Raw genomic sequence first — 21,969 nt, forward strand, 5'->3', positions numbered from 1 at the left:
CTCCAGGTAGTCACCAGTGTTTCTTAGTTATGATCAAATCCAGGCATTTATTTGGAGGGTTTGACAGGCATCCTGTAAGATGCCAGCTATTGATGAGTGATCATTACTACAGATTAATTAGGGACCAGTTTGAGGGAAGGGCAGTTATTCCCGCTGTTGAGGGTCCTGCTAGTGGTGTTGTGGACGGTGCTGTCCACTTCATGCAGAATGCCTCCCCTGTGAGTTCAGTTTAATGTTGGGCTTTCACAGTTGTGACTGAAAACACTGCCATTTAAGGGCAGTTACATTGGGTTTATTAAGCTTCAGCAGGCTTAGTCACAAAGGTACAAGCACAGTATTATATTGTTGTTATCTTAACCCAATTTAAGGACTTTTTAAAAAGTGCTGCAGATGTTCCCTCAGAAACTGCATGGGAGAGTGGAGAAGTTAAAGTTACTGAGCTGTTTGTGCAGGCGCTATGGCTCTAACTTTTTTTTATTAGTGCTTGTTTCCTAACTTTTTATGATTTAGGATGAGGTAAGAAAGTAAAGGGTGCAGCCTTGTAATAAGCAAGAGGTTGTTTTTCAAGCCTGTAATTTTTTTCTTCCCAGTCAGATTGAAGTTCAGCTATTTTTGTACTTTTACTAACTCTTCTGGTAAACTTTGCCTCTGGGGCTATTTTATTTTAGTTTCTCGGTGTTTATGAGCTAGCTGGCTTCTTTGTGTTGGTTTGTGTGTGTGGGGGTGTCTCTCCCTAGGTATCTTGTTACCGCTGATAAGGAATTTAGACACTCTCATAGAAGTTCTGTCTGAAATAATTGCTCTAGTCAACAGTGCCCTTTCCTTTGGCATGCAGCAGAAGGCCTGCTGATTTAAAGGCCTAGCGAAATACTTTCTTTTCCTTGTAAGGGATTTTACAGTTTATTTGCAGGTAATATTTTTTTCCATTTTAATCCTTAGTATATTTTTGTAGTACTTTGGGAAATTACCAGAGTCACCTAGACCTGTTTTGATATACACCCTTAAATTTTACTTAAAACCAAGATCAGAAGTTAAGGAAATTTACTAGAACTTCTTATTAGTTGGGTTTTTTTCCCCCTAGTACTGAAAACTGTCAGAGGAGAATAAAACCTTTTCCTAAGTAACTATATGCTATACAAGTTCCTGCAAATAAGAATGTGGCAGTTGTTCTAGATCCCCCACATTTTTTGTAAATAATTAAGTATTCAAAGCTATTAGTTACTAGAAGCAGTCGCTTAGAAAATGGTATGTGAAAGATACAAGACTGCACTGCCAAATTCTATCTTTATCACCTTGTTGCAACTTGCTGCTGAGTTACTGGGTAAGTTACTTGGAAAATATATGAAAACTCCTTAAATTCTTTCTTCAGTGATTTGGGAGAATCTTATGTTTATGTGCAGTTAATTTTTATAATTAGTATTGTTGCGTAGAAACAATTATCCAGTATTGGAATTGTGTGTATGGATTTTCTGTAGAAAAAGCAAGTTGGGCTTGAGGCAGGGAGGAGCCTTTTAGAGGAAATGGTTACTAATTTGTTTTCTGTTTTCCAGTACCTTCATTCACATAATAACACAGGCGTATCCTGTGTGCTAGGCACCTGGCCAGGTTCTGGAGAAGAGCTTGTCACCTGCAGCCTCTACATCTTTCAAAATTAGTTTTCATGCTGTGCCTGTCATTTTTTTGAAGTGCTATTTTAATATTTGCCTTTATTATGTTTCCATCTATTTTGTTTATCCATTCATTGATTACTTGTGTAATAGCCTTTAGTACAGAGACTCAAAGTCCCAAACTGTGTTTTAGCTTAATATGGGGCTGACCTGCCAGCCCCACATTACACATTTATATTACCCATGAAAGAATTACTGTGTCAGGTCCCAGTGTTTCTTTTAAGGGATTGATGCCCACTCACCTGAGCTGGAAATAAACTTCTTCATGGTGGTGTTCATTCAGCACCTAATTATTGCATATATATTACACACTGAGTAACTGTGGTGGCTCCAGGGCATAATACTGCCATAAGGAAGCAGTTGGCGATTTCAACTTCCATGGAACCTGCAGTTGAACACATTGAATGCTTTGCTAGACACAGGCACCCCGGGACCATAAGTTGCATGGGGATGGAGCGTAGGGGAGGGAACGCGAGGAACCTGCGGGCAGCAGTTTGCAGGGGTGGTGGCGGACAAAGAGGAGCCAGAGTCATCGTGCTGCTTACGTGTGTGATCAGATCTGTGGATGAGGCCACTGTACCTCTTGCAAGCCTACTGCCATCTTTATAAGCATCAGAGGGGCTGGATGTGTGGGGACCCTTGCTGGCTCAGCGCACGCCTATGTCTTTCTCTCTTTCTCTCTGTTCATGTGTTTGACCTCTGAGTCCCCTTCGTTTTCTTGGCACAATTCTCCTTTTCCAATTTGAGTCTCACGCTATAGTTGCCAGCTAGCAGCATCCTTCTGAGAAGCTCTGAGAATTCCTCCCCAGTGAGGCTCATCTTCCCCTTCTACTCTTAGCTTGTTCTGTAATCTTTCTCTAGAATTAAATTAGGACAATAGGACATTTCTCAGGCTATGATAAGGAAGCAGTACAGGACGCATAATGCTATCTTCTTGTTTTATAGGTAATCTGATTAAATATACAATCTCATTCTTGATATCCTTAAATTACTTTGATCTTAAAAATTTTTATTTAATTTACTTTCACACTGTTATTCATAAGAACCAATTATCTTTACTTCTATAATAACTCTAAGTTTTTACTACCTGGGACTAAACAAACACTCACTCTGTATTGGATGTGTTGTGGCTCTTCCAACTGCAGGTTTTCCAGAAGGAAGAGATTGAACCCTTGCAGGTGAAACAGCAAGATGTAAACTGGCTGGGTCAAGGGCTTATTCAGAGTGCTGCTAAAAACACCAGCACTCAAGGCTTGGAGCATGACCTGGAAGATGTTAGTGCACGGTGGAAAACTCTCAATAAGAAGGTAATTTTTTCATCCCCTTCATAATTTTTGTTAATTATTATTCACTAGCATTTATTGTGACCCTTCATCAGATTTATAGTAATCAAACTTTCCTAAATATGTCTCCTTTTTGTATTGCTATAAGCTAGATGGCCCAAACACAGATGCGCCCAAGAACCGTGGTAGTTAGGGAGCATAGAGGAAAGAAGGGAGCTGGGAGAAACTGGGCCTGTCCCTGTCGTGGTCTGATATCGATACAGCTACAGGCACATGGCCAGAGGCACAGCGGGTGTGGCGGCAAGCAGCTGGGAAACTGCCCCAGTTGAGAGAACAGGTGCCTTGGAGGGCTGGGACTCCTCTTCAGGCAGCCACTGGCGTGTAGGGGTGCAGGTGCACCGCTGCTATACACTCTCCTTACTGCCCAAAGCACCTGGAGATCTCACCTTCTATGCAAAGCCTTTGCGCTGTCAAATGTTGGTAATTAATTTCCTACTGTGCAAGTGAAAGAAGCAATGTCTCTGTCAGCCCTAGGCCAAAGGTCTGCAATCCTCACTGTAGACTGTCAGTTCCAAATATTATTCTCCCCCAAATTCCATGAGAGAAAATGCTAGAAATGGTGCTCTGTTATCTTAGAGCATAATGTGGATGCACAAGTGGCTCATGACATGAGTGATCAGATGTTGCCGTGGGATAGCAGCGCTTGTTAGTGGTAGTGCCTGTTCTTCTGTGCATTGAAATCGTAAGCAGTTTCCAGATCTTAAAACCACATCATCTTTAAAGGTCTCAATACAGAGGTAATTTTCTTATGGATAATGATTCACATTAAGCACAAATTGGAATGTGGTGTCAGGTGTAAGTTTATTCTATAACACAGTATCTTGCCAACGTTTTTCAGTCCAAAAGGAGATCTATGGAAACCGCAATAGGACAGCTTTATGTAGGACACAAAGCCTAGAAAGACCTTAGAAGATAAAGGCCCTGGTTTGTTAAAAAGGGACTCAGGACCTGGTGCTAACAGAATTTAACAGTGTTTTATAGTTGTTTTGCATGCCAAAATATTAATAGTTCTGACTCTCTTTGCTATAATAATCCTTGTAATCCTAGTCTTTTATCATTATCCCTAATATTCATCAGTAGGAAATAAAAAGTGAATCCCAATAGTGATAAAATGATAAAGCACAGTTTTTTGTTAATTGTAAATATTTGAGCCACTTTTTGCTAACCACAAATACACCGGGCATTTCCAGACTCTCAAAGATGTAGTCTCTGTCTTGACTGTTTGGGATGGTCACCTTGTCTTCATGACTTACTTGCTGAAGTTTGATTCCTCTTCACTCCTATCCCGGCTGTCAGTGCTTTGTGTAGATTTTAAGAAAAAATCAAGAGAAAATGTGTGATGAAACGAGAAAATAAGCAAGAACAGTGGTAGCCAGTGGCGGATTTCATTATAAGTAAGCAAACTGAAGCACCTGGGCCTTCACAGGTGGCTCAGCGAGCAGCCCAGATGCAGGAGGCCCTGCTGCGCTGCGGCAGGTTCCAGGATGCCTTGGAGTCCCTGCTCAGCTGGATGGTGGACACCGAGGAGCTTGTGGCCAATCAGAAGCCCCCGTCAGCCGAGTTCAAAGTGGTGAAGGCCCAGATGCAGGAGCAGAAGGTAAGTTAGTGATGCTTTTGTACTGTGTTTGACATTGACTCTTCAGAATGAGAGTAAAAATGTACTGCTTTATGGATACCGGTAGGCTATCCTGGTTAACTGGTTCCTGCTATGTTAGATATCATTCTGTTAGTCATTCAACCATCACTTAGTGAATATCTGCACGAGTATAGGCATTGTTCTAGATGCTGGGGATTACATCCCTGAATAAAAGTAACAGAAGTTCCTCACTGAGGCTGAAGTCTAATGAGAAGGCCGGGATAAGGAGAGAGACAGTAAACAAGATGAATGTGTGAAGTGGTGAGTTAGACCTAAGAAAAGCAGGGACAAGAGTTAGGAATCAGAGTGGCACAGCAGGATGGGTGAGCAGGAAGTGCTAAAGAAGAGGGGATCTGTATACGGTTTTCAATAAGGTACTGAAGGAGGGCTTCACCGACAGGGTGACATTTGGACAGAAATGTCATCGTTCCTGGATACATTAGTTTATCTATATGAAATTGCCTTTCTCTTGGATTAAATATTGGCACCTTCTTCTAGTGCACTCTGTTAGTAAAGAGGCAAATATTTAATCCATATGTGCTTAGGAACGTGCCGTTGTATCTTTTGACAAAGTGAAAACTTTCCATATTGGGAAAATGGGGCTGGGGATATAGCTCAGTGGTAGAGTGCCTGCCTGGCAAGTAGGAAGTCATGAGTTCAATTCCTGGTACCAAAAAAAAAAAAAAAATTGAGAAAACATAATCTGTGTAAGGATAACTATCCAAGGCCACTGTGTACAGTTTTGACACCTAATGGTCATGGTCAGCTATGACACATTTGATGACATCTTCACAATAGCTTATGGGCCGGGACTTGATATGTGGGGAGGGACTTAGCACACAGCACGTTGGTAAGGTTTCCCTTGTGGAACTTTAAAAAGAAAGGTGTATATTACTTTAATTTTAATTAAATTTAATTTCTTTACATTTAGAACCTTTCAAATTAAAAATTTATCTTTCTAGTCCCGGCTTAGTTCACTTGATAAAATTAATACTGAGAGTATATTATATATTTCAAAATTGCTCAAAAAATTTTTTAAATGTTCTCAATATAAAAGTAAACAGGGAGATGCTCGATATGTTAAATAGCTTGATTTACTAATTTCACAATGTACACATGAATATACACATATATAAATATATATGTCTCATTACTATTGTCAGTTAAAATTATTTGTCAGTTAAAATTGTTTTGAAACTTCTACTCCTCACTTTAATTTCTACATTTCATAGTATTTCTCTAAAATTTATCTGAAAACCTCAGCATATTAGAAATAATTAGGAGTAAGCATTAGGGAAACATAACTGGAAACACATTACATTTGTGTCATTTTTTGAATAATCTGTACCTGCTACCATTTGCAATTCAGTTTATTCTCCCGGAGTTAATTAATGATGCTTAGCCAACAAAATCCACTTGTTGGGTGGGCTTTGGTAATTGCTGGAGGCTTTGCTACTAAAGTTTACCTAAGGTAATTTACCTAATTAGCTTTCCTTGCTGGCTCCATCTGTTCTGCTTTGTAAAATAACTCAACTTATGTCAACAGAGTGGATGATGCCGCACCTTCTTTTTAAACATGCATTGCTCTTACTCCTTGCCTGGGAGGTCGGAGGTCGTGGTCTCAGAATACTCGGCTAGCATTTTACTTCTGAGTAGCGGTTGAGTCTTTAACCCCGGACTCCCAGTGAGGATCAGATTACGGAGGCCATGAGGCTGGCAGCGCTGTACACCTGGGCCTTCCTCGGCGCTTTAGCACAGTGCCTGTGCTCCGCACTCGTTCAGGAGCAGTTGGCCCTGGTGAGGCCAGAGTGAGGTAACTCTGAGTGTGACTCCCACATCAGCCTTTTCTTTCCAGGCATCTCGTGATGCTTAATTAGAATTAAAGTGAATTTTGCTCCTACTGCCAAATCCCAGAATGTTAGTCTCAGCCAGTTTAGTTGCTTCCATACTCTCTTCCTCTGTAATGATATTTAAAGACTTTTTTCTTCCTCATGAAGGATTTTCGGATCTAGTTCCAGCTAGTGAAGGGATCCAACCAAGCCCTGCTCCTTTTAGCCTTGCTAACTTATGGGTTTGGTCTGAGTCTTAACTTCCTTGTCAGTCATGGGTTGTTTAATGTGGGAAAAGGTTTTGACAATAGTAATGACTCATAGTAATCTTTTTATTTGTATAGACCAGATAAGTGTTGAATGTTTGGGTCATTCCTGTTTCATTAAAGTGAGGGGAATTGTCTACTCTTCCGGTGATCAAGTAGGGCCATTCCAAGCAGCACCTTCACCACTGTTGTTTTATATTAAAAATTAATTATGAAGACTTTAGGGCTTTATCCATATTAGTTTTGTATATTCTGAAAAGCCCTACCACAGCTATTCGACACAGTAGTGGTAAGTTAGTAAACCAAGTGAGTTCTTTTTAAAATCCCACTTCTCAGATACTTTCATGTCTGTATTCATACAAGGTATGTTTCTGTCACCTACAAAAACTACATTTTTGTGGGGACAGGGTTTCACTGTGCAGTTCAGGCTAGCCTGAAGTTACTTTGTAGCCCTGGCTGTCCTTGAACTCCAAGGGATCCCCCTGCCTCAGCCTCCTGAGTGCTGGGATTGCAGGCGTGCACCACCACACCCGACTTCATACCAGAAATACTTAAAGCGGGTTTTATGTTGTGTCTGTTTAATTATTCTTTTGCTTTAAAAATGTTTAATGTTTTTTCTCAAGCTTCTGCAAAGATTGCTGGATGACCGCAAATCTACTGTGGAGGTAATCAAACGAGAAGGAGAAAAAATCGCTGCAACAGCAGAAACTGCGGATAAAGTGAAGATCTTGAAGCAGCTGAGTCTCCTGGATAGTAGATGGGAGACGTTGCTCGATAAAGTAGAGACAAGGTAGCTTAATTACTTGCAGTGCTTTTGAAAGAGTAACAGGGACCCTACAACTGTGTATTTGAGTAATGCTTTTCTTTAAACCACTATTCTCTGATGATCATGGCTGTGAGTATAGGTGGTGGGATCTCTCCTCAGTCTTCTAATGGTCATGTCTTACAGTATCATCACATCCCAGTGCTTTGGATTAAGAAAGCATCTTCCTCGGAGTGAGGAGGGGAATTGTTTGTTTATGGCATAGTTACTGCCCTGCGCATCTTGCATCAAGCATAAAGCTAGGCCTTAGTTTACACGGGTGAGCTGGACAGGTTGCCTTTGTCCTCACTAAGGTGTAGCTTAATAAGATTTACAGCCATTGGAAAAAATGTGACATTTTGAAGAGTACTGGGGAGTGTGTGATGGGAGGAACCTGGGCTGGGGCAGGGACGTGACAGCTAAGCTGTGTGTTAAGGGAAGAGTTGGAATTGGCTAGAATAAGAGGCGGATCGAAAACGCACACTCATGAAAGTCTTGAAGCCTAGAGCCCGGCTCTGCTGGGCTTTTGCTGGCGTTTGTCTTATGATAGAATACCAACCAATATTTCATTTCTGCACTGACAAGAAGTTGACTGTTGTGTGTACAGCCACAGGGAAGTACAGTCACCTAGATTAGTTGGGTTGAAGGCGGGTGAACCACTCAACAGCGTGGTGGTGCTCCATGAATTCCTGCCTTCTGTGAAACTAGAAATTAACAGAGCTGTTGGCTAATCTTGGATTACTGAATAGAATTGTGGTTTTAGGACTACAGAATGAGGTACTCCTAAAGAGGCGAAAGTCTTGTCCTTTAGTAGATTAACCTTGTGTGTCATATCCTACGACGTTGTGGCCTAGAAGGTATTGGAAGATAGTCTCAGTATTTTTTTGTTTAAGCTAAATGAGTAAATGTCTGTGTCTCAGCTCTACTCCTAGAACTGGTTTTCTTTTTTTTTTTTTGGTTTTTGGTTTTTGGTTTTTCTCCGGTACCGGGAACCGAACTCACGACCTTGCACTTGCCAGGCAGGCACTTTGCCGATGAGCTAAATCCCCAGCCCCTAGAACTGGTTTTCTTTTTCCAAAAACTTCTTCACAGTGGTATTCAGTGGGAGGGATTTAGTGATAATTATGATTCAGAAATGTATTGCTCATAATTTCAATAAATTAGATTTATTCAGTAAATTATTGTTCAGTAAATTAAACATAATTACAAGACAGTTTTTTCATTTTAATTTTTATTAGTACATGTTCACATAATGGCCACATTTGTGGTGTTGCCTTGGTACATACACATAACACACTGTAATTCTTTTGTCATCCCTCCCCCTTCCCTCCCCCTTCCCTGTCCATCTCTTGGTCCTTCCCTTTGCAGAAGACTTATTTTCCTGTTTCCTATTATGTGTCTTTTGTTTTGGTCTTTGATTTATTTCTGTATTGAGTTTCTCATGTAAAACAAACCACACTATTTAAGCTTGTGTGTCTCACTTATTTCACTTCACATTGTGGTCTCAAAGTGCATCCATTTATGTACAGATGCTGCACGTTTATCCTTTTTATGGCAGAATAGTACTCTATGATGTATAAATGCACCTTTTCTTTATCCATTCATTTGTTCATGGATGTATAGACCACTTCCAAGATCTAGCTGTTATGAATTGTGTTGCTGTGAACATGTGTGTGTACATATCCCTGTAATGTGATATCTTTAACTCTTGCAGGAATATACCTGGAAGGGGAATAGCTGGGTTAAATGGAATTTCTACCTGTAGTTTTTTGAGGAATCTCCATACTGATTTCCATAGTGGTTGTACTAGTTCATACTCCTACCAAAAATGTAGAAGGGTTCCTTTTTTCCTGCAGCCTCACCAACATTTGTTATAATTTGATTTCCTGATGATAGCCATTCTTTCTAGAATGAAATGGAATCTTATTTTTTTTAATTTGCATTTCTTTAATGGCCAATGATGTTGATTTTTTTTCAGGTATTTATTAGGTATTTGTACTTTGTAGACTTGTCTGTCCATTCCAGTTGCCCATTTTTAACTGGTCCTTTTATTTTGGTGCGTGATTTTTTTTGAGTTCTTTTTATATTCCAGGTATTAGTCCTCTGAAGAATATCAGGCAAATTTTTTTACCATTCTGTATTTGTCTCTTCAATGTCAGTTGTTTCTTGTGTGGTCCAGAAGCTTTTTACTTTGATATGATCCCATTATTGATTATTGATTTTTTTTTTTGTTTTACCTCCTGTGCAATTACGGTTCTGTTCAGAAGGTCCTTGCCTACGACTATTTTTTTTTTAAGTTTTGCCTATTTTATTTTCCAACAGATTAAGTGTTTCTCTTTCAGCAACTGAGATCTTTGATCCATTTTGATTTTAGCTTAGTACATGGTGAGAGATACATGTGTAGCTTCAGTCTTCCTGAATGTGGATAAACAGCTTTTCCCGGCACCATTTCTTCAAAGGACTACCTTTCTTCCAGCATGTTTTTGGCCCTTTTTTCAAAGACCAGGTAGCTGAATGTGCTGGGCTTGTTTCTGCATCCTATCTTCTGTTCTGTTGATCCTCATGTCTGTTTTTATGCCAGTAGCATGCTGTTTTTATCACTGTAGCTCTGTAATATAACTTGAAGTCCAGGATCATGATGCCTCTGTTTTTGTTACCCAGGATGGCTTTTGGTATTCTGGGTGTCTTCTGGTTCTGTGTAAACTTTAGTAGTATTTTCTGTAGTTCTCTGAGGACTGCTGTAGGGATTTTGATTGGGATTGCATTAAGTCTGTGTATCAGTTTTGGAAGTATAGCCATTTGAACAGGATCAGTTCTCCCATCCCAGAACCAGTAGGGGATAGGTTTCCATTTTATGATATCCTCTTCAATTTTTTTTGGAGTACTGTAGTACAAAATGGTTTTTTGCACTATTTGGATGATGGGATAATTGAATTTAGAAAAAATTTAGAGTGACAACCTAAAAATTCAACAGAATACTGTATAGTGATTTCATCCATTTTTTGACCAAATGTATTCCCTTTGAAAGTTTTAAAAAATGTGTACATACATAGTTTGTGATATTATGATCCAGAAATTATATTGTGTAGCTTGTGTCAGCTTTCCATAGTTACCTTTGTTTTCATAACCAGCTAGGTTTCTCAAATTATGAACTTCTCTAAGAATTTTACATGGTAAAAAGTTCAGACAATGACTCTGGATCCTGGTATAGTATTACTATGCTGATTGACAATATTATTTTAAAGGATTGCTTTAGACTTTCATTAGGTTCAGGAACTGCTGTTTAATGTTAATTTTAGATTAATGTTACTCTTAAATGTTTCTGTTTGATCTGTTGTTCAATGTTAATTTTATTTAATTGAACCGTTTCAGTATATCCTGTAAATGTTAGAGATTTAAGTTGTAACCTTAAATGATTTCTATGAAAAGTGTTTAGAATAGAGTAGTTAAGTATGACTAAAGACTTCGGTTGAATTTTTCACACATTCTTCATCCCCAAGTGACCTTTTCCTTGGCACATTTGTAGGAATCGTCAGTTGGAAGGTATCTCTGTTGTAGCGCAGCAATTTCATGAAACCTTGGAACCACTGAATGAGTGGCTCACCACCGTAGAAAAAAGGCTGGCGAGTTGTGATCCCATCGGAACTCAGGCGTCTAAACTTGAGGGACAGATTGCTCAGCACAAAGTAAGCTATAAATCACACATCAGTAGGACTCAGTTTTCCATTTGTTTCATGGTTTTGTGACATAAATTTGAGTTATGTACTACTGTTATGTTTTGTGTACTTGCAAAGTAAATTCATTTCAAATGTCATCCTTTTATGCCATTTATTTTTCATCTTTATTTGTCCATTCTTTTCTGTTTTTTTTTCTTTTTTTTAAACTCCGTGTAGGCCTTAGAAGATGACATCATCAGTCACAGTAAACATTTACACCAGGCTGTTAGCATTGGCCAGTCCTTAAAGGTTTTGAGCTCCAGGGAGGATAAAGATATGGTGCAGAATAAATTAAACCGCTCTCAAGTGTGGTACATTGAGATTCAAGAGAAAAGCCTCAGCAGGTCTGAGCTCCTCCGGCAGGCCCTGTGTAACACTAAGATTTTTGGGGAAGATGAAGTTGAGCTGATGACCTGGCTGAACGAAATGCATGACATACTGAGCAAGCTCTCAGTCCAGGACTGCAGCCCCGAGGGGCTCTGGAAGCAGCAGGCTGAACTGCGGGTATTTTGATTTCTTTCATTTCATTTCATTTTATTCATTTCAGTTGTCATTATGTTGTCAACATTTCTTATTTCCCTTTTGTTTTATGTCTGTTATGATTTGGGTGATTCGTTATATTCAAAAAGGCTTTGCTTGTTTATATAAGATACATTTAATGGGGGCTGGGGATTTAGCTCAGCGGCAAAAGCGCCTGCCTGGCAAGCGCAAGGTCGTGAGTTCGGTTCCCGGTACCGGAGAAAAAAAAAAAAAAAGATACATTTAATGAAGTCACTTCTAAATGAGATTGAATTTATCTAAATAGCTGGACCTTTCACTTTTCGTATTGTTATTTGATTGTTGCCTGCAAAACAGTAATTAACCAGTACTTAAGTGCCTCTACATAGTCCGTTCTCATCTTCCAAAAACCGGAGCACTGTGAATCATGGTAGATGAGCGTGGCGCTCGGGCACAAGGGTAAAAAGCCAAGGCAAACATGTGAGAAAACTGAAAGTTTGGAAATGTGAGCTGTTTTCTTAGATACGTCTCTGAAGCCTAGTTAATCTCTGAGATTTAATTTTTCTTCCTTACACATAAAAATGGTACTTGTGTTTTTAGGTTCTCCAAGAGGACATCTTGCTCAGGAAACAAAATGTAGATCAGGCATTACTCAATGGCTTAGAACTTCTTAAACACACCACAGGTGAGCTGTCTTTTTCATCAGAGGACTTTGCAGTCATCCTTCAGCATTGCTTTCAGAGTCCTTCAAGGATGGGGAGAAGACAAAACATTTTATAATTTTTGAGTCCATTCCAAGGCTTCGTTGTGGAAAATGTTTTGAAGACCAATCAAGAAAGGTTTAACAGTATGATCTCACTCTTTTCTCATGATCTCACTTGAGTTCCTGGTGGACACTGTGTGTATTACTCATAACCTGAAGCACTTTGGCACAGGATGTAGTCGGAGAAGCCCATGAGGGAGTTACGTTAGTTTTCCACTTGAGGAAGGCAGATGAACACAGAGGTTGTAGACAGTTTTTTTTAGGGTAGATTACATTGCAGTGACACATGTTATGGCAGTACACAGACTTCATTTCTCCATGCCTGAATCACTGAAAAAAAAGATTCTCGGTTTAATGCATGTATGAACTGTTTTTAGACTATTTCAGGGAAACTAGTTTTAATGATTCTTTTGGCCATAGGAAGGTGTCATTTATTGAACCTGTATTCAGTTTAGCACTGTGAGTGTATGGGGAGCAGTTACCATTCATCATGAGCTGGAGGAATGCAAGTAGAGCCTTAAAGTAGAAGCCTAAAGCCCAGGACTCCATTTCTGTGTGCCTCAAAAGGAGGTGGAGACAGGGAAGGAGCCACTAGAAAGGGCGGATGAGTAACGGTGAGCTACTTAGAGCACAGAGAAGTTAAGCATCTCCTCAGATAAGTAAGCTTTTAAGTAAGTCAGCTTGTAAGCCGTGAAGTCAGCTCAAGAAGCACAAAGCTGATGGAATACAGTGATTGCAAAGCCTGGCCTAAGAAATGTCTGCGACCTTAATCCAGGTATTTTTAACCCCTCTGCTTTGAAAACTGAATATATTAGAGGATAGATATAAAAGTGCTACTTTCTTCATAACCAAAGGCCTTTCCCAAAACTATAGCCTTTCTTGGTTTTTACATTTGTATTTTAGAATTGATTAAATTTGTCAGAAATCCTTGGAATGATGAAAACCTAGCAAGGCTTCTCTTGGGTCAAGTCATCTTTGGAGAAATGTTTCCTTTTTTTCTCAAGAGAATTTCATCAGTGTACAGTAATACCTAAAGAACCCCCTCCCCATTTTTTTTCTTTTTATAAGAAATAACATTGTTGAAATTTTAGGTGATGAAGTTGTAATAATTCAAGATAAATTGGAAGCCATTAAAGCAAGGTACAGAGACATTACCAAACTGAGTACCGATGTCGCCACGACTCTGGAGCAGGTGCTGGAGCTCTCCAGGCGGCTGCACTCCACGCACCAGGAGCTGTGCACCTGGCTGGACAAAGTGGAGGTGGAATTACTCTCCTACGAGACTCAGGCTCTGAAGGGAGAAGCAGCAAACCAAGTCCACACAAGACAAAAAGTACGCCTGATTTATACACATTGTCTCCATTTGTTCTTTTACAGGGAGAGTAGTCCCCACAGGAACAAAACTGTATTGGCCTTGTGTCATTACTGATATGCTGAAGGGTGCCTTGATGGGCCCGACCCCAGCAGAAATTGGCAGCAGATCAGCAGTTTAAACTTCTAGGAACTTAGAAACAAAAAGTTTATTATTTGTTTCGAGAGTCTCACGGTTGGGAGTATACGCTACCACACAAAAGACTGAACGGTGAAAACAGGGAAAAGTGGAAAAGTATCACTGTTTCAGAAACGTGGTTTGGTTGGAGTAACAGCATCTCTTTCAGAGAGATGTGCGGCACAGCGTGGGTGTTCTGATTGTAGCGCAAAAGTGGAATGCTGCCTTGGTGATGGCGCTTCAGATACCGCAGCCTTGGCAGTGATCGCTTGAGGCTGAAAGGGAGCTGTGAGCTTAGGCCCCCCAAGCCTGCGAGGTTGCAGCAAGAGTAGTGCAGTACTAGTTCATGTCCTCATTTTGAAGGTCATTTAATTCTGCCTTGTAATACCCTTGTCATTTTATTTTATTTTTTTTTTTCTGTTACCTGATTATATAAAGGTTCCCAGAAGGCAAAGAATACATGATAACTTGCTTGGTTCTGCTTTCCACCTTTTAAATATTTATGTTACGTTTCAGAGCTAAAATCTTGCCACATAGATAGATGAATGAATTGTTCTGGAAAATTGTCCATCTTGAAAAATAGCTTTAAATAGTAAAAGCGTATTTAGCTCAGCTGAAACTGTAGGAGCCAAAGCCTGGCCTTACTGGCCAGCAAAGGACTGTGACCGCAAGAACATTTAAGGCATGTTACCCATACATTGGTGATTTCAGGAGCTGAAAAAGGAAGCTAAGAACAACAAAGCCTTACTGGATTCCCTTAATGAAGTGAGCAGTGCTTTGCTGGAACTGGTACCATGGAGGGCCAGAGAGGGCCTGGGGAAGATGGTGGCTGAGGACAATGAGCGCTACCGATCAGTGAGCGACACCATCACTCAGAAGGTGGAGGAGATGGACGCCGCCATTCTGCGGTCGCAGCAGGTAAGGACAAGTGGTTCGTGCTCTAGGCAGTAAATTTTCTCCAGCTGTTCCTGTTAGTAAAGTTTCCATTCATTTGTTGTACTTCAAAAGTGAAAGGGTGGATTTGAATAGAATTTGACTGGGCTACATCTGAGAGTAGGGCAAGGCTAATCTGTACATTGTTAACTGCCACCTGCCCCACTGTTTCCCAGGCTTAGCCTTACAAGTCGGATCTGGGAAGACTGGCCCTGCTTGCCTTACAAAATGCTTCTGTCTGCATATATGCATATTGCTAATATTACTGTTAGGCTTTGAATGCCCCTAAATCTTTCTGTAAATATTTTGACTTAGTATGTAAGTCACTACATACAGCTATTGCAAAGAAAAATACTCGTTTTTAAAAGCAAACAGTTTTGTTGGTGACGTGAAATTTTTTCCAAAGGTGACTGAAGGGGAAAATATTACAGTTTCTGACCTGCCTGCGGCTCCACCAGCGTGTGCTCTAGGCTTCAGAGATGCCCGGCACTCAGCTGCAGGCCCACAGTGGGCCGTGGTGGCGGTGAGGGAGGGCATCCTGGAAATAAACGTTTGATTAACTTCTTGTGGCAGGCCCTGCGACTGTTCACCTCAAGTCATCAGGCTCTGATTCAGAACGTTGTGGGCGGAGGTTAGAAGGCACAGCAGAGTATTTTGGAGCACAGTTTAGAAGATATGTGACTAAGCTTTTACTACAGCGAGCCAAAAGCAAGACACAAATCAAACAGATTCTGTGGGAGCATCCAAAATTAATTTTTAACGTTGCCATAAAAGTGTAATGTATATGGTTCTGAAGCATAATGCTCTACTCCTCATTTTAGTACTGTGCTCAAGAAGCACAAAGCTGATGGAATACAGTGATTGCAAAGCCTGGCCTAAGAAATGTCTGCGCGGGAGGGCGCTCACGCCTGAGGAATGTGTTTGCCTGACAGTTTTTAAAGTTTGGAGGAATCTGTATGCCTCATTATTATAGCAGAATAAGTGTGTTCATTTGTGAAATCTATTGGACTATTTAAAAACGTTGAATTTTTTTCACTGAAATTTATTTGAACATTTCAGAATTGGCACTTAATACTGCTCTAAATAGTAAGACAAATATTTTGCACTCTTGGGAATAAGACTTTCCTGAGAAGTTGATTATGTTAGCTCAGTGAAGTGGGACAGGACTAAGGGTAGGGTCTCAGCTTGAGTTCGTATTGATGAGTACACTCTGTATCTGCCAAGGTCATTACCTGTAGCAGAGTTCTATTCAAGGTTTTGCAGATGTTTTCTGGAGCTAAAAAAAAAAAAAAAAGTTAAAGCAGGTCAGGGTAGGTGTTGTAGAAACTTAAATATAAGTAAGTCCCCAACTTATGAAAGAGTTCCTTTCCAGGAGAACATTCGTAAGTCAGATTCAGTCATATCCAACAAAGCGAGTCTTATTCGGTGCACTTGTGAAATTTCACAACTCAGTGTTCATAAGTTAAGGACTTACTGTATATCCTTTAGGAAAATTGTGTGTGTGTGTGTGTGTGTGTGTGTGTGTTTTACTGCTGAAATGGTTCCTTATAGAAAATACTGAGAATTTTCCTAAAGAATACAGAAAAATGCACCAAAAATATATAAACACTGTGGGCTATAATCAGTGGTGGCAAACCCATGGCATGCTGTCAGGAGCTGTTTGTGATCATTGAAAGCTCTAAAAAGTTTGCCATCACTGGGCTGTGTCCTTCTTGCTTTCTCTTTGAGAGAGAGAGAGAGGTTGATTCTGCCAGTAGGTCATAGAGCTAGTATGAATGCCAGTACTATCTTCTGGTTGTTCGTGTGGTATTTATGCCTGCATTTCTTTGGAGTACCTTTGAGGCTACAAAGTGAACACCTCCAGTAGGGCTGAGAGGACACACAAGTATTTAGAGCAAGAGAACACGTATGGAGCAACTTGTCTGTGGTCCTACAGCTAGGAAGTAGCAGGGCTACAACTAGAATTTAACCTTGATCTCTCACCTACCTCACTGTGGTGCTTCTTTATACTTAATATTGAAAGGAAAAATCCTGAGGAGTGATATACTTTCTCTAAATTTCTTCAGTAAAATGAAGAAAGTACCTTACTGACGCCAAATGAAAGGTCTGTAATGAAAATATTTCAAACTGTCAGGACTACGAAACATGAGAATACAGAATGAAAAGAAGCATGAGACATCACTCCGTTAGATTCAATAACAACGTAGGCACTCGTCTTTCTGATTTAGCAGAGATTTAGTTTTGCACTTGAGAAGCTTAAACTCTTAGGAAATAAGCCTCAAAACTCATGATTTTCATGTTTGTAAAATAGCTAATATGTCACTGATATTACTTTGTAAGCTTGTACAAAGTAATAGGTGTTCAGAATTAAGACCAGAATACAGTGTGATAGTAAAGTGTTTGTTTTCAAAATATGAAAGTGATGAGGTGAGGAGGTTATATGCTTTGAACACTCATTGGTTATTTTAAAATTTATAGATTTAATGTTCTTTCCTTGAATGACCTGGCAGAATTAAACTAGATTTTACATGATTAAATGTTCTAGTCTTCAAACAAATATCTCTGAGGATATTTCATATTTTGTCTAGTGTTAAGGTTGTTTATATGTAGTTTACTTCCTTTATAATGTTATAACTTTTTGGAGTTCAAAAATTGCACTATTGTAAACTGTTAAGCCACTACCACAGAGTGGATTGACTTGCAAACATCAACATGGAAGATGCCAAAAAAAAAAAAAAAAAAAAACCCCACAGCGAAAAGGATTAGAGCGAGAAGGAAAAGACTCATACAGATATACTTCTAACTTACCTGTGTTCTATTTAAGTTCTGATTTGATATGTTAGATTTGTGTGCTAATCTTATATCGCAAATAACAATTTGGAAAAGACATGCCATTGGGGTAGGGGTTTAGCTCAGTGGCACAGCGCCTGCCTGGCAAGCGTAAGGTTGTGAGTTCGATTCCAGGTACCAGAAAAGAAAAAGCAAAAATCAAAATCGAAAAGACTTGCCACTGAATTTTGATTCACGGGGGCAAAGATACTATGTAAATTTGAGCAGTGTTTGTTAATGGTTGGGAAAATAGTTGAACAGCCTCAGTTATGAGCAAATATGAGGACTGTATGTGCTCAGTGTTACTAGTCAATAAATTCCCTCAAACCTGATTCTGCAGATTTCCAGACAGTGGTATTTGAAGAAGATATTCTTGTTTGAAATAATTGGACCTATTCCTTACTTTTAAGACAGAATTTGAGTGGACCAGCATAGCTTAGGATATGGGGATGTTGAGCTAGACAGACTGCCTCCCTCTCCACCAGGCCATTGGCTGAGTGAGAAACTACATGCTTTTGCATTGAGCAGTATATCTCTGTTGCTTCCTTCTCTAAGTGCAAATTTAAGTAAAGGAGCCCTGTAGAAACAGGGAAAGGTACTCTGGCTTAACAGATGCCCGGTCTTGTATCCTAAGCCCAGACGATGGTGGTAGTTCAAACTTAGTGCAGTTCAGTCCTTTGCTCTTGTAAATGTGCTTCCTCCAGAAGGTGCTCAGTTACTCTGTCTCAGTTGACATGAGAATCCCCAGGGGAAGGGGCTGGGGATTTAGCTCAGTGGCAAAAGCGCCTGCCTGGCAAGCGTGAGGTTGTGAGTTCGGTTCCCAGTACCGGAGAAAAACCAAAAAAAAAAGAGAACTCCTGGGGCTCCACCTGTACCCAGTTTCTTGGCTTACGTAAGTGGGTTCCATAGAAACCTTCACATAAAGGCCCAGAGTTGGTCCTTCAGGGGGAGTGAGTGGACAGATCCCTGGGTCATCAGGAATCAGCCTTAGAGAAAAATACTGCCTATTGCTTTTAAAGACCCAGAAGAAAACATCCCCACAGAACTGGGTTTGTTATTGTGTAGCCACCTAATGTTATGAAAAATGAGTCACAGAGAGGAAAGAAATGCTAATGAACAGAAAGTGATGAGGTCCCCAGCCCAAGAAGGGAGTTAAGAGTGTATTCTTGAGTTAAGGTTTGCTGATCACTCTTGTCTTAAAAAACATCTGTTTCCACTCAGGAAAACTTTCTGGACAAGTATGGTTTGTCAGAGGTTAGAGAAATATTTTATTATGGTAAAACCTAGTACTTATTGATTGTTATGAAACTTGAGCCATTTTTGGTGAAATCACACAAATACTTTGAATTCCTGGAGCTCAAGGCATCCCCAATCACAGGGAGCAAGGGTGCAGCCCCTGAGGCCAGGCCCTGGGCGGCAAGTCCTGCAGGCTGATGGCTGATCTTTGGCAAAGCAGTGAGCTCTTCTCTAACTCAGGTTTCCTGGCTATCAGTGGAATTAATGATGATACCAGCCAACGTTATATATCTGTTGTCTGGAGCAAGGGAGAGACTGAATGTGTTCAGGAGGGTGCTGATCTGTTTTTGTTTGAGTAGTTTTCAGGAATATTTAGCCTCTTAGGGAAGCTTGCTTTAACTTCTATAGAATTTCTGAAATGCTAATTCAACTGCAGTAGCTATTACAGTGGCTAAGGGGCCATGGTTAGGCTGTAGTCCTGCTGCCTGTTAAAACAGTTCCCAAAATGGAGTTATGGGTGCCAAGATCACTGACAGTGTATGTGAAGTCAGCCTTTGCTACTTGTATAAGCACCCAGAGTCGCTGACATTTGGTCTAGTAGTTCTCTGCATGTCACTCACACGCAGGCGCAGGCTGGTTTTCCGTCCATTAGAAACACGCGTGTCAGCCCACCGTTTGAATGAGTCATGGCTCTATGGCTATTCTACTGGTTGTATAACAATAAATATTTACTAATTTAATTTTTATGATTTCTCAGAAGGCTGAACTGAAATTTTGGCCTGAAGTCTTACTTTCTTTTAGCCGAGCAAATATTTGATTTGATTAAAGAAGCAGTGTTTGAGTTTCAGCTTTGCACTTGGCAACCTAGATGGTATCATCATATTGCTTTTCATTGGGTATTCTCTTTTTGTTTTCCTGTACTGGGGGAGAGACATCATGTTAAACTAATGTGAACACTTAAAAGCGCAGGTTTCTCTGTCAGGACTGCCATATGTACGTCATGTTTTTAGCAGCTTAAGTACAAACAAAAGAGGAGTGATGAGTCACTTTACTTTTCCCAGGATCAGTAGAACACCTAATTCATGGCTGTTAAATTTTATTTAGAAATCTTTTAGGATTTATACTTAGGTAGAAAAACTTAGACTGTTTTTGTCACTCTTAGACTCTTTTAGGTAAATCACAGAGTCAGGTTCTACCCACCGCTGTCATATATGCCTTAAAAACCCATAATCCACACTAGGCAGACTTGCCTTTCTTTGTGGGGCTTCTGGCTCTACATCTGAGACTGCTGAATTAGTCTGTAAAATGTTTTTCTTTTGTTTGCCTATTGATCAGTAATTACTAATGAGTAGTTCCATTTGAAATAAAATAACATCATAAAAATTACTGAAATAGATTAAGATAACACTTTTCAGAATGTTTTTTGTTTTCTTATAATTACAGAAAGTCTACTTAGGTTCTTGACAAACATTAAAAAATAGATTAGACCCCACGTTGATGAGCATACAGCAAAGCCCTGCTTGTAGGTGTGCAGATCAGTGCCTCCTAGCCCAGCGTAAGAGAACCTGCATGTCAGAGATGACCCACAAAGCTGCTTTTCTTTTTCTTTTTTAAAACGGGCTTGTTTTAAGAGTACTGAGATTCACAAAGGGTTATAAGAAATAACACAGAAAGATCCCAGTATCCTCATTTTACCCACTGGTAACATTTTGCACAATTGCAGTGCAGTCTTATGGGCAAGATGCTGACAGTGATGCAGTCAAGATACAGAACACTTCCATCCCGCAAAACCCCTGTGCTGCCCTTTCTTAGCTGCACCCAATCCGTCCCAACTCCACACCCTCGGAGCTCCTGGTAGCCATTGGTCTTTTGTCCATTTCTGTAAGTTAAAAAGAATTTTTTTTCTGGTGCCGGGAATCGAAGTCAACAACCTTGTGCTTGCCAGGCAGGTACTGTGCCACTGAGCTATAGCCCTGGCCCGGTTCTCCATTTCTGTAGTGTCATCATTTCAAGAATGTTGGAGAACTTTTTCAGCTGCTACTGCTTCTTTCTCTCCTTCTGAGACTCAAAGTAATTATTAATTGGTTTCTTTAGTTTGTCTTCTGCTATTCAGTTTTGGGTGATTTCTAATATTCTGTCTTCTACTTCACTGATCTTTCCTGTGTCCCTTATGTCCATTTTTATTTCAGTTCTGAAATTTCCATTAGGGATTTTCAGGGGCTGAGCCTTCTGAGTTTTCATTTGTTTCAACCATGGATATTCAAAAATGCTCATTGAAGCATTAATGTCATCGTAGCTACCTTAAAATCTTTGTCAGGCAATTCTGACATCTCTGCCGTATACGTATTGGCACCTATTTGATGAATTTCTTTAGGTCAGGTTGAGGTCTTCCTGCTTCCTGTAAGATGCTGGGCTTCTTGGGTGTTAGCATTTCCATTGGGATTGCTTCCTCTGATTCCACCCTGGTGGAAGAAGCTGAGCATGCCTCCGGGTGAGGAGAGAAGTCCCACTTCGGCACCCAGCCTCTCAGCTCCTAAGTGAGGATGGCTGTGATTGCTGCTGAGCCAGCTCCTCTCGTGATCTCCACTGATACCACAGCCACAGCGAGAGTGGCCGCAGAGGTGAGAGACTGAGCCTTGGTGCAGGTCCTGACTCCACAAGGCTCCCTTTGACATCGCTTCAAAAAAAGAAGAAAAAGGGATAACTCAGCACTGCTTGTTGGGGTGGATGTCCAGGCTGTACTCATGGTCTCCACAGCCAGGGATGTGGGCTTCGTTGTCAGCCAGTGAAGATGAACGTTCTGGCTCCCAGGATGCCCTTAATGTCAGCTTGCAAGGATGTTGGGAACCTCACTGTGGCCTCACAGAGAAGCACATTGAGACCCCTCATTCAGCCTTCTTGGCATGAGTATGAGTGGGCTCACAGGTTTTGTGGTGTTGGTTGGGTAGAGAGGTTATTACCT

The 21,969-nt window shown here is 40.4% G+C and overlaps 1 protein-coding gene across 7 annotated transcripts in view; it reads left to right on the forward strand.

Moving 5' to 3' along the window:
* Window positions 1-21,969, forward strand: part of Dst (dystonin) — a 434,906-nt gene that overhangs the window by 348,011 nt on the left and 64,926 nt on the right. For all 7 annotated transcript variants that reach the window (XM_013505819.1, XM_005406890.2, XM_013505822.1 and 4 more), the window contains 8 exons: window positions 2,813-2,974; window positions 4,437-4,607; window positions 7,365-7,531; window positions 11,070-11,229; window positions 11,437-11,763; window positions 12,358-12,442; window positions 13,612-13,853; window positions 14,721-14,927. In XM_013505819.1, coding sequence (XP_013361273.1) covers window positions 2,813-2,974; window positions 4,437-4,607; window positions 7,365-7,531; window positions 11,070-11,229; window positions 11,437-11,763; window positions 12,358-12,442; window positions 13,612-13,853; window positions 14,721-14,927 — 1,521 coding nt within the window. The remainder of the gene's footprint in view (window positions 1-2,812; window positions 2,975-4,436; window positions 4,608-7,364; window positions 7,532-11,069; window positions 11,230-11,436; window positions 11,764-12,357; window positions 12,443-13,611; window positions 13,854-14,720; window positions 14,928-21,969) is intronic.

This window comes from Chinchilla lanigera, unplaced genomic scaffold (genome assembly GCF_000276665.1).
Source record: "Chinchilla lanigera isolate Chin_1 unplaced genomic scaffold, ChiLan1.0 scaffold00101, whole genome shotgun sequence".
Classification (NCBI taxonomy): Eukaryota; Metazoa; Chordata; class Mammalia; order Rodentia; family Chinchillidae; genus Chinchilla; species Chinchilla lanigera.